The sequence below is a fragment of the Ambystoma mexicanum genome, chromosome 2q, assembly GCF_040938575.1.
Source record: "Ambystoma mexicanum isolate Mex_15411 chromosome 2q, UKY_AmexF1_1, whole genome shotgun sequence".
NCBI classification, from domain to species: domain Eukaryota; kingdom Metazoa; phylum Chordata; class Amphibia; order Caudata; family Ambystomatidae; genus Ambystoma; species Ambystoma mexicanum.
The window spans coordinates 201,810,834-201,823,845 of record NC_090924.1 but is presented as its reverse complement, the minus strand read 5'-3'; the positions used below and the strand labels follow the sequence as shown (position 1 = coordinate 201,823,845).

General features: G+C 45.9%; 1 protein-coding gene across 1 annotated transcript in view; it reads right to left on the bottom strand.

The window, feature by feature from the left end:
• Positions 1–12,642, bottom strand: part of NTAN1 (N-terminal asparagine amidase) — a 724,178-nt gene extending 711,536 nt beyond the window's left edge. The window contains exon 1 of the mRNA XM_069647129.1: positions 12,483–12,642. Within this exon, the coding sequence (XP_069503230.1) occupies positions 12,483–12,635 (153 nt within the window). The 5' untranslated portion in view covers positions 12,636–12,642. The remainder of the gene's footprint in view (positions 1–12,482) is intronic.
• Between the last annotated feature and the right edge of the window lie 370 nt (positions 12,643–13,012).

Genomic DNA, 13,012 nt, shown 5'->3' with positions numbered 1-13,012 from the left:
TATATACAATTACCAACGAGTCTAACGAGTTGGATGCACGAAATGTGCAGACCACCTAGATGGGGAGGAAAACAGGCAGTGCGAAAATAGTTAGGTGCCTCTGAAGGCGGACTGGGTCTAACTAGAAGGAAGTCCGAGCCCTACGAAGAGTGGAGCCTTGTGCTCAAAAGTACCTGCACACGCGGGTGCCAACGGGCAAAGGGGAGTCTCCTCGAGGGAATCGGGCAGTTCAGTTCGGTGAACAAATGAAGATGAACAGAGCTCAGCGACTCAAGCGCAGCCTCCACTGTGGGCAGAAGCAGAGCGCGAGTATGGAAAGGCATGCTGTTTGACACAGCAGGGAAAAGATATGGGCTACTGCAGGAGGGCGACCAGTTCCTAGCGATGCTACTCACCAGTCCCCGATGCAGGCTGACCCAGGCTTCTCCGCATCAGTTTCAGTGCTGGCAGGTTCAGATACAAGCAGGGGACGTCTCGGTGTCGTGTAGCTTCCGGGGCAGCAGAAGTTAGAGTTGATGATGTCCCAAACGCAGTGAACCCACACAGTTTGTTACCACAGCAGGGCAACGGAGCGGCCGTGTTTATTTCAGCCCAATGTACACTGCTCACTTCAGACCTGGGAATGCCAAGTGTACGAATTGTGTGAGAGTGGCAAGGACTCGTAATACAGCAGCAACCTGACGGCGGTTACAGAGCAAGACTCCTGGGTAGGCTGGTCAGTCCACTGGATGGCCCAGAGACACTTCCGAAGGCTTACGTGCAGGAGATGGTGAAGATGCAGAGAATAGTTGTTCCCACTATTCTAAAGGGTCGAAGTACCAGTACAGGCCTTCTCGTTCGATCAGAGGTAGAAAGGGTTTCACAAAGCGACAGCAGTGCAGAGAAGCAGTCCTTCAGCGGGTCACCAGCGATTCCTCGGTTCAGCCTCGTAGTTGCAGGATACTTGGCTCCTGTATCCCTTTGTTCGTGAGAACTCAGGAGATCGACATGGTAGTGGTGTTTCCAGCCAAAAGGAGCTCAAAACACAAAGAAACGATCGCTGCCACCAGTCCCATCCGTGATTCACTTGCACCGTTCGTTAACAATCCAAAGAGAGTGTCTAGGGCCTGTAGAAGACTAGAGACCCAAGAGAGCTGTAACTTAGCTTACAGTGCCCTCTTGTGCCATGTTGTGCGAAAGCTGCAACATGATAAAAGAACTACGGAAAACAACGTTTCCCGGTACTGACTGTCTTAAGGGCATGTCAGTTTCCCCGTAAGAATGGAGCGAAAGCCCAGAGGAGTGCGGCAGAAGGCTGCACTTTTCTGGCAAAGTCTAGATCATGGTGAAAACAACAGCAAAAAGTTTAGGGGTTGCCACATGGAAGGAAAATTACCCACAATTAAGAAATCTTTCCTAACAGGTGTCTGTATAATATTCGAATCCAGTTGATGATGTTGGGGCCGAATCCGTAATTCTGTAGTACCCTGAACAGGAAGGGCCAGTACACTGTATCAAATGCTTTTTGCATGTCAAGGGAAACCGCTATCGCCCGAGTTTCTGCGGGTATTGTCGCCAGGATTTTGTGGCACTGTCTAATGTTCGTGGCTGTGGATCTACCTACAACAAATCCAGCTTGGTCCTCATGAACCATGTAGGGTATAAGGGGTTAAACGGGTTGCAAGAATCTTTGCAAAGATCTTAGCATCCGTGTTTATTAGTGATAGCAGCCTATAAGAGCCGCATTCTTCCGGGGATTTCCCTTGCTTGAGCAATAACGTGATGACCGCCTCCCTGGTAGTTTTGGGTAGCTCCCCTTTGACTTAGGCTTCCATCCATACTGCGTACAATCTGGGTACTAAAAGTTGACTGAATTCTTAATAAAATTCCGCCCCAAGATCATCTGTGCCCGGGGCCTTCCCATTAGGAAGCATTTTTATTGCTTCTGCAATTTCGGCCTCAGTGATCGGGGTTTCAAGGGCTTCCCTAGTGTCGCCAGCAAGTAGTGTCGCTGGTATTTGTGAGAGGTATTGGTCTATCTCTTCTTCAGTGGTGTTGCATTGAGGGGAGTACAGTTGTTTATAGTAATCGTAAAATGCTTCCTTAACATTTGTATTCTCCGTACCATCTGACAATTTTATGCATGGTATAGTTGTCAAGCCCCTTTCAGCCTGCACCGTTCTGGCCAGTAGCCTTCCCAGGCACTCACTCTCCCCATATCGACGTGCTGCTGCCGGTTTGTCGAAGTAACGGATCTCACGATCCGCCGCTTCTTTATATTCGTCCAGTTTAATTTTAATCTCCAAACACAGCTGTGATGATGGGGAATGAGCGTACTGGGAGTGTAAGGTGGTAATTTGTGTTTTTAGGCGCGCCAGATTGTTACGGATATCCTTGAGGACTCCGAATTCAGTGGACATTGCCTCATACACAAACCTCAAATGCTTGCCATAGTGTTGCCTGACTGGATACGGAGCCCTCATTGATGTCTAAGTATTCCTGTATTTGCTGGGCCATTGTCGTTTTGTAGACCAGGTCTTGAAGGGCCGCTGCTTTAAATTTCCATGGTGGTCTGTTCACTGTGATTTCAGGGATTTGTAATGTTAGCTGTATTGGCGAATGGTCAGAATATGTTCTGGGGTAAATATTGGCACCTGTTACCCAGCTCAATGCTTCATTGGCAACCAACCATAGGTCTATTCTGGAGTGCAAATCATGCACTGTGGAGTAATATGTGTATTCCCTTTTAGTGACATTTAGTGCTCTTTACGCGTCCCTCAGATTTAAGTCAGCCATGTGAATGAGTATCTGTTGTGCTGATTTGGATTGTGCTCTTGGCTGAGATGAAGTGCGGTCTAAGTGTACATCTAAAATGGTGTTGAAGTCCCCGCCACATATCAGGTAGGCCGTGGGGTTGCTTGCCATTTTTTCAAATAGTGTAGAAAAGAAGTCAGGGTCATCAATATTTGGACCGTATATGTTAAGTAAGACTATCTCCCTATCGCGGAGGGTGCCATGGATCAACACATACCTTCCCTCAGGGTCACATTCAGCAACTGAACTTACTTAACCGTCCTGGCTTCCGAAACGACAAGCCAGTTGTCTAGATAGGATAACAACCATATACCCTCCAAGTGTAGCAGGAACACTAGACGAGCCAAGAGTTTGGTAAAGACCCTTAGCGCTGACCTGAGACAAAAAGGCAAAAACCCTGAAATTAAAGTTCATCGCCTTAACTGTAAGCCAGAGGAATTTCTGCTGAACATCATCACTTGGCAATAAGCAGCCTGTAAGTCTATGGATGTAAGTCAATCCCCTTATGAATGGCAGGACTTTCTGGAGAGCCACCATCTTGAATGGTGCCTTGTGAATAAACTTGTTCACACCCTGTAAAACCATGATCAGATGGAACTTGCTTTTGTCCTTGGGTACCACAAAGATTTAGTAATAACCCAGCCTTTCTTCGTCGGCAGGTACCCGCTTTATGGCCCTCTTCTTCAGATGCTACCGGCTGCTCTGGTACAATGCCCTCCTCTTGCTGCTGAGCGTGGTGATGGTGTCCACAGTGTCCCGCGTAATCCTAGAGTCTGAGAGAAAGCCATCCTGAACCCCCACTTGACCATCCTGATGGCCCAAACGTCACAGGCAAACATGCCCCCCACAAGGTAACAGTGGTGGTCAGAACTTCTGAATGTCCTGCAGAAACCTTCCCTTAACCTTGTTGAAGCGAGGCCCATCTATGATCTTCTGTACTGTCCTGGTTCTGTCTGGGTACATCCCTGCTCTCAGGTTTGGGGTATCCAGAGGTTATTGAGCTCCTGTGGTCCTCTTCTCCTTCTGGAGCCTGTCATCATGCGTATCTGCCTTTGAAACTTGTGGAACTTTTCCTCCAGTGTGTCTTCAAACACTTTACTAACCTCAAAGGAATATTTCAGTGCAATCGCTCACTGGGGCCCATCTGTGCAAAGTCTCTTATGTAAACATACTTTTAAAATGGATTTCTAAACTCTGACGTGATGGGCAGAGGTTTAGGAGGTCACCCTCGGTTTAGTGAAGCTGGGAAACCTTCTAGACAAGCCAGACCAATCTAGGTAATTTGGCAGGCGGTCAAGACTAAGTCTCAGGAGGGGCGAGAGTGATCGGAAGCCCACAATGAGCACACACAGCAACAAACCACAAATTACTCTTAGACAAGTCTATATGAAAAATATCTATACATTTATTGTCGGCCAGACCAAATAGAAAAAAGTAACTTTAGCAATGAGAAAAACAGATATCACACAATCCTTTATCTATACAGTATATACACACACATTACATTTCCTAGTGCGATTTATTTAGAACCTACAACCACAACCTGCAAAGAAAGGGTTAAGTTTATCATACAAATGGCAATAGGTAATCCTTCAGAGTTCGTTGCCTAACTGGAGTTTGACCCTAAGAAGAGGGCAGCCTTGTGCTCAACAGTACAGTTGTGCATAAAACACACAATCGTGCAGATGAAACAAAAGGCGGGTCTTCTTTGTAGGGCTGTAGCAAGTCAGGAAGGGGCTTGAGGCAATTAAGAATAAGTTCCCACAATTCAAGTAGGCCCTGCCCTTGGCGCCAAGGCAGTATTCAAGTGGTGAGAATAGCTAAGGAGCGCAGGCTAACACAGCCAATTTCGAGTACCTTTAAGGGATAATCGCGCATAAAAACACTCGGCTGTGCCAGGGCGCCACCGGTAAGTTATGCAAGTACTCACCGACCATCGGGACAATCCAGAACAAACTTTGCCAGTTTAGTTGAGGTTGCTAGTAGGTTCGAGTCCTGCAGTTTCACGTTGCACCGGCTCTCAGCAGTTGCGGTGGAGAACGATTGTCCGTGACGGGACAGTTGCCTTTTCTCAGCTTCCGAAGGTGGTATGAAGAAAATTCTGATGTAGCTGGCTTCTGGGACAGGAGAGCAGAACAGCAGGGGATCTGTAGTGCCCGTCACCACCAGGTAGTGACACAGGAATCGTGGATGCGGGCAGCATTACGCTTTCTCATAATTCGGGACCCAGAAGAGCCAGGCTTGCAAAACTTGGTGGGAGAATGCATGGGACCACAAGCAAGCAATGTCCCAAGCCTCTGGTCTGCACTCGAGACGGCGGCGGTGCAGCGGGTTACCCTGAGGTAGAGCTGGACAGTTTGCTTGATGGCCCAGGAACACTTCCGAAGGGACTCGCTTGGTGGGGAAGCAGCGGGCGCCGAGACGAGTTGTTCCCACTACTCCAAAGGGGCAAAGCGCCTTGGCAGGCTTTCTTGAACAAAGAAGAAAGCAGGGGTCCGACGGGACAGCAGAAGACAAAGGGTGCCAAAACCTTCCAAAGCGTCTCCAGCGGTTTCATAAGTCCATTTCTTTGTGTAGGAGACTTGGCTCCTTCTGTAGTTCGGTGACAGCACAGGTGATGGACTTGGAATGGCTGCAGAGCCCCTTCTCGTATCCGAGATAAGCTTTGCGCCAAAATCAAGGACTTCCAATAGAAGATCTTCTTTTTTGCAGGCATCCTAGACGTGGACCAATCACGGCCCATAGTGATCTCAGTTATTCAGGCACTCCAGACATACTGGCAGCAGTAGTGTGGATTGGGACTAGACAGTCCCAGCCCTCTTCCTTGGCACACATACCTGACAGGCAGAAGGTTTTTTGCGGGTGGCTGCATGCCCAAATAAGGAAAACCTAGGTTACTCGACCTGGATGAAGGCAAGGGACAAAATGGCCATGGGACAGAACAAAAGACTTTGTGGCCCGTCCATTTTCGGACCTGGCCACGGCCTTGCCGTAAACGCAGTTTAACTCAGTAAAAAGAAGTAAAACATTATGAAAAGTAACTGCTGCCACCAGCTCGTCCCAGGCCTACTCGTATAATCAATAAAAAATCCTTCGAGGGCGTCTAGGGCCATAAAACAAAAAGGGACCCCAGCACACAGTACTGGAAGGTACATTGTGCACTGTTAAAAAGTTACCAAGAAATAGCAACATAGTTAAAGACTAAGGGAAACATTGTTTCCCAATACTGACAGTCTGAAGGATGTGTCAGTTTCCCCATAGCAAGTGAGTAAACGCCCAGGGGAGTTCAGCTGAAGGCTGGGCTCCACTGGAAAAAGTCAAGTTAGGATAGTCACACAAGCAAAAGGTTTGGGGGGGTCTATAAATAGAGGGAAAATTGCACATAAATGAAATCTTTCCTAACACATACCTTTGCCCGGAAATGGCCAACTCCATCGCTGCTCCTCAAACCCTATCACATGAAATGTCTGAAAGTCATTCCACTCGTTTTTGCCTTTTTCCAAGAATAAGGGCACACTCACTACCTTACTCAATAGCCTGAAGGTTTTAGAACCCATTGAGTACCATTTTGGCTGTGTAGGAACCGTACATATTGGCTCAAAGGACCAAGAAAGCACCTGCATAAGCCTTCTGAGAGCCAAATCCTTTTTATTGTCCACAGTGTCCCAGACGGACGTCTCATCCGCTGCCACTGAGACATTCCCACTAAACTGGAAAGAATAGAGTCCACCTTCACTGATTCAGGCATAGACGTCTCGCCCTTGAGAGGATAAAGCTTAGAGATAAAACCTTCCACTCATTCAAAACCCTGTGCCTGATATCTGAAATCAGGGGGGTGGGAGGGGTCGATTTTAGGAAAATGCTTATACAGGCGAATCCAAGGTTCTGAGAAAGGGCCTGGAGATATTGGTTAAAAAAAATCCCATGGATTCCGATACTTGCAGAAGTATCTTGGCAACCTCCTCTCTGTCCAACTACTTCCCTCTAGGGTCAAGATCCTCTTCTGATGAAGAGGAAGAAGAGCAGGAGGAGGAACTTGTGCTGGAAGATGATGTAGAAGAGGGATCCCTCCGTCTTCTTCTGGACTGCTTCTGCTCATGAAGAGCCGGCTTCACAATTAGCTGGACTTCTTTCTTAGAAAGGTCCTTACTCTTCTTATTGCCCTCTTTATGGGCCCAGACCATTTCTTACTCTTTTGGGGCTGAGTTTCCATGGAAGACAGCCCATCTGCCTCTTCCCTATTTTTCCACTTCTCCTTTCTCTTTAAGGCAGTCATTCTTCCACCTCAGCACTATGTGTCCTTAAATATTTGACAGGCTCAGGCCTATGCTGTACTGCAGCCTCTGCCGAACGTAAGATGGGCGGCACAGTGCACCAATTGGGGGTTGATCACCATATCAGACCAGACCATCTTACCCACGCGGACACTGCCGCTCTAAAGGAGAACATGACAATAGAGGCCTTCAATGCCACCTCCCATGCAGGCTAAAAGCCCAACCCCTCCTACTGGCGCCAGTTCCTGGCCGGTTAATCACCAGACCAAGGAAACCACTGAGACCAATCTGCCATGGTCCAGCCCGGTATTCCCTACTTTCGCAGACTTACACTTTCACCAAATTCTTTTTAACAATTGTTTTTGCCATAAAATGCAGATGGTAGGTTAGGGTAAGGCCCTGCATTTTGCACTAAAAAAGTGAGGGAAAAAAAACAAAAAAAGACAATCAGTTAAAACAATTCTGCAAAAGTGTAGGTCAGCAAAACAAAGTTGCCAATCATTCATATAACCTCCAGCCCCACTCCTGTCCTCGGTCGATGATTCAACAGCAAGGCTTGCCCCAGCACATCTGGGTCAGCTGCACCTGCAGCCTCTTCAACTGGCACCCAAGCTCTGCAGGAGTACCAGCAGGACTCCACGTCTGCAGCTCCAGTAACACGCGACTGAAGCCAACAGCAGTGAACAGGAACAGGTGCCCCCCGAAGTCAAGCAGTAGGATCATCTCTGGAGAAAGGTATATTAGGCAATGCTTAATTGTGAAGAGGCTCTCATATCAAGATGTACAGTATCGTCTCCGGATGTAAGCTTTAATATTTGCCCCTTACACGATCTGTGGCTAGAAACTAGCAATGACCGTTTAGCGCCTCATTATGTGTAGCATTTCTGCGCATTAAATTATTTTACCTCCCATGGATAGACGGAGCATTATCGCATCGTAAAGTTCTAGTGAGATGGGCAGGCGTCCTTGTTGTGCTATCTCTAGGCATGCAAAAGAAAGCGTTTACCAACGTGCCTCCTGTATTTCCCCAAATACTGTTAAACATTAGCTTAATGGGTAACATTTCACATGTGCTACAGGGGGGCTGCTCATGGATCGTTTTTAAGAATTGTAACCTGGAACATCGCTGGCATAAAAAATAAAGTTAATGGATGCTGAATGTATCAAATGGCTTAACCTGCATGATGTGATCTGTTTACAGGAGACATGGTTGTCTGATGAGCGATATATGAAAGATTGCTTCCCCAGCTTTAATATCGTCTTGGTAAAAGCAGTGCGCTCGTGACGGGAAAATGGTCGAAGGGTTTTAGTGACTAAGCCTTACAGCTCATGAATGGTCCTCCAACTCAGTCTTTCTAGCAGTGTCACTCTCCAAATGCAAGTTCCTGTTGGACCAAAAACTCACAGTGATAAATATCTATGTCCCCCCCTAAACCCATGCAGACTAGTAAGTTTAACAAGGAATTTTTCAACCCCAAGGGCCAGCTAAATGTCGAGGAAGATGATATATTATTAATCAGCGATTTTAATGCAAAGCTAGGCCAGAATATGGGAATCCCACAAGACAAGATTAGGGTAGAAGAATTATATGGAATTCCAAAGAGGTAAAGTTGGGCTCATCCAGCGATGTGCCATTTAATGGACACGTTTATGGTCAAATACCTCTTTGTGGAGCTGAACGACAGATGTTTGAGGGGTATGCTCCCAAATCGCACCTTCAAGGCTGGACAGAGGAAAACCTTAACTGACTACTGCCTGCTTAGCCGTTTTTCTTTTCATAAAGCCAAGTGGCTTTAGACTCAAGATCGCTCAGAGAGTGATCATAATCCACTGCTGCTAAGGTGGCATCTGGACATAACCAGACTCAGTCGTATCCAATGCAAAGGATTGAGAATATTGAGATGCTAGCCCTGCTCCAAGATGGGATGACCCTTGAGTTACGTAATAAGCTCTTAGAGTTGCAGTCTCACTCCGAGGTGGTGAACCTTTTTGTGCTTGTGCAGGACCACATTTATAATATTGTTCCTCATGTCTCAGGTGATACAGGTAATAACTTGGGTCCCACTAGAGCAAATGCACCTTGGTATGATAACGAATGTAGACAGGCAAAAAGGACACTCAATCTGACCTCCCTGGGAACTGGAACCCCGCCAGGTCATCTTCACTCCCTTCAAAAAAATCCTATAGAAGTCTACTGAAATTTAAAAAGAGCCAATTTATAGAGGCACAATGGGACCATTTCTCGGGAGGATAGCTCAGCGGCAACATGCTCGCTTTGGAAGCAAGAGGACACAGCCACACAGGTTCGATCCCCGGGTCAGCGCTTAGAAACCTCTGGGTATTAAGCACGTTATAAATAACTTATCATATCATACCATTAGGATAGGACAGTAAGAGAAAACAATCCTAAAACATGTTGGAAGATGGTTGCAAAAGCCTTTGAAGAAGGTCCTGAGGGTGATGCAGGGCATGTTGGATCTCACATTTAAAAGAGATCTTTTTTGATCTAGAGGCTCGATTGCAAGCAGGCTCTCAATCTGGAATTAAGGATTATAATGAGGCACTATCCACGCAAGAAGAAATTGTAGTACAAGTAAGAAGCCTTAAGAAGGGTAAAGCAGCAGGCCCAGGCAGTTAGAGACCTGAAGCCTATAGTATAGCAGTGGACTGGTGGACGACAGTCCTCCAGCAGGTTTTTAATTTAATCACTTGCACCCTCAAACCCAATTTCATAGAAAACAAGTAGAAAAATCCCTCAGTTTAAAAAAGGCAACACGTCTGATCCCCATTGTTACCGCCCAATTGCCTTACTATATGCCTCTAATAAGATCTTTGCTGGGTGTTTGGCATCGCGATTGGAAGGGTGGGCAACGAATAACTCTATACTTCCAGACATATAAGCAGCTTCCGCAAGGGCTTCACCATCGATCGATGTTTTTTTATTAAATATGATTGTGGAGAAGTACACAAGAAGGAGGAAGAATCGCCTCTTTGTGGCTTTTCTGTACCCAACTAAGGCCTTTGAGAACATAATCCGTAAACTGTTGTGGGCAAAACTAGGGAGGATTGTGGTCCCACCCAGGCTCCTCCAATTAATTCTACTGCTTTATGAGGACACCTCAGCCACGTTTAGGTGTGCTAATAATTATAAGTACTCAGGAGACTTAAAGACAAAAGTAGGGGTGAAGCAAGGTTGCCCACTTGCCCCGCTTTTATTCTATTTCTCTGTGATTTTAATCTGCATAATGCCAGACACAGTCTAATCACTCATTGTTAAATGGTAATAAATTCAGCGCACTACTGTACGCTGATGATACAGTGCTTATGGATTAAACGCCTGTTGGGTTACAGAAGAGTTTAGAGTACTCCTATAATTATTTCTTGGAAAAAGGCCTTAAATTGAATCTTCTTAAAACAAGAATACTTGTCTTCGGTAAAGGAAAGTCAAATTTCAAATGGGTCCTGAACAAATTAATAATTGACATGGTGGACGAATATAAGTATCTGAATCTGAGTTTCTCCAAAACAGGAGACTGGTGAAGTCATATAAATGCGGTGGCCAAGCACACGGCTCTGGGTTTAAGAGGGCTTCTCCATTATTATCCCCAATTTGGGGGGAAACGTTTGGATAAGTGTGTCCTGGTGATGGGGTCAAAATTTAACGTGGCTGTCCTTTATGGCACAGAGGTCTGGGGGGCATCCGCCTGTTGGTGTTTGGAAATCCTGCTAAATTCTGGCCTTCAGAGGATCACAGGTCTCCCTCCCACCAGTGCTCCGGGGGATGTTATGTGAAATGAACGGGGGATTGTTTAACACTCCAAGCCCAACAAACAGAGATTTTTAGAATTCTTCCCGAATGCCCAGTTAAATACCCCGATAAATCCAAATATTACTAACGCAATGGGAGACTCTCTGCGTAATGTAAGTAAAGGTCATAAGCGCTGGTAAAACAGTGGGATTAGTCTAATGAAACACTGGGGGCTGGGGAACGCAATGGCACTGGTTCATCTAACGCATACCCAGTGCAGGCTTCTTCTTAAAGAAAGAGCAGTAGAGTTGGAATTTAGCTCATTGGAGAAAAAAAAGGAAGAAACTGCTCTAGTTGAAATATTAGTTTTCCACGCCCAAAACGATGCAGGCCGGCCCCCGCTATAACAAACATTAAGACCGCTGAGCGTCATAGATATATTTTAATGGATAGTTTAAGCATGTGACCACTTAGAACAAGGGCGCCATGGCTTGGTCTGGGGAAGGTTTGATCGTGTGGTTTGTGTTGTGTTGAAGATCTGAAGCACTTTTTTAATGAACTGTACGTTTCTGACTAAGCTAAGGAAACAGTGGCTAAGACCTAATTTCATTGAGGATAAAATATGGACAGGCATGGATGCTATAGCTCTTTTTATGTATAGGAACTATGTCAAATGTGTGTCTGATGCAGCTTGATTTATTAAGGATGTTAATGTTAAAGGATATTTGTACCGGGCACTAACCCCCCGGAGTGGTCTCCTGGATGCCTTAGATGAAATGATTAGAAAGAGGATTCTTTTGACATAGCATTGCTGCATCTGATTGTATTTTTATTATAGTTGTGTATTGGTTGTTCTAAATAGGTTTTTAATGTTGGTTGCATTTATTGGTTGTTTATTTTATTTATTTATTGTTTGCTTGTTAGGCACTTATTTAATAAGAATATGCTGTTTCAAGGCACCCACAGGGAAAGGAGGGAGGGAGGGAAATACATTACAACACAATATTTAAGAGCAGAGTGGGAAGAGGGAGAGGGACGAACCTACCTACTATGCCTTGTGAGTATTCAGAACGTGCAAGTGCAGAAAGGACTTAACGAAATTAAATGTTATATGTCTAGATCTGCCTTTAAATCCTATGGCTCATTTCCAATTCTTGCTACAAAAAATATATTGAATTGGTTGTTTTGACATGGGGATAGGTATGGGAATTTCTGCCCCGTAATGAAAATCAAAAGTTGCCATCAATGAGTACTGGGACGAGGAAGAGGGACGGCGAGGTGATAGCTGCAGAGGAGGGTAAAACGTGCAGCATCTCAATATGCAAGGCAAGGAGCTGGTGCATGCCTGCTGGTGGGGTTCGCAGGAACTAGCTACAAAATACGCAGCGCATGCAGTCAGCAGTGCAAACCACTCACCTTGTGGAGCAGGGGAAGACTAGTCATTCTGTAGCAGGCTAGAGCGAAATGACGAACCGTACCAACTATACATTTAGTTCATGCCACTGCATGTCAATACCGTGCAGAGAGCAGCTCCAGTTTGTACTAAAAAATGAATGTCAATTCCTGACTATAGTAATAGTTTCAACATCTTCCACAAATCCACGTGAAGCCGCTACAGCGCTTACCGTTTTTGTACCGCTAACAGATTCGCCAACCCATGAACCTACCTGCAGGCGGGGATTCGCCTCTAGCAACTGAGAAACGGTTTGCGATAAGTCTATCCTGTGACGGTCAATAAACAGAGGCATGTCAGCAGGAACAGACACACCGACTTCAATATTCATGCGATGCAGCGGCGGAGGAGCGTGGGGCAAAGACATAGAAGAGGGATTTGACAACAAAAGGCTTAAGCCGCACCTTCGGCGGGCCTAGAAAAAAAAATACACGTTTGACAGAAGACTGCTGACCGCGCCTATGCCATTGCTATAGAAAGAAGACTACGTTTACAAGCTATGACACACAATTCGATTAAGGGACCAGACTGCAAATAATTTCAGAATACGAGGAGACTGTCGTGTAGCTGCTGGACAGAACAGCGTTAGAACGGTTTACGTAAGCGAGGTGGTCCACGATGATTTATAAAAGTAGGAGAAAGCCCAAACATATTTAGCATTTTATTCGACAAGGCGAAGTAACCAAAGAGAAGATGGATGGTAGTTCAGGCACAGACCAGGTGTGAGCCTCCTAGTTGGGGATG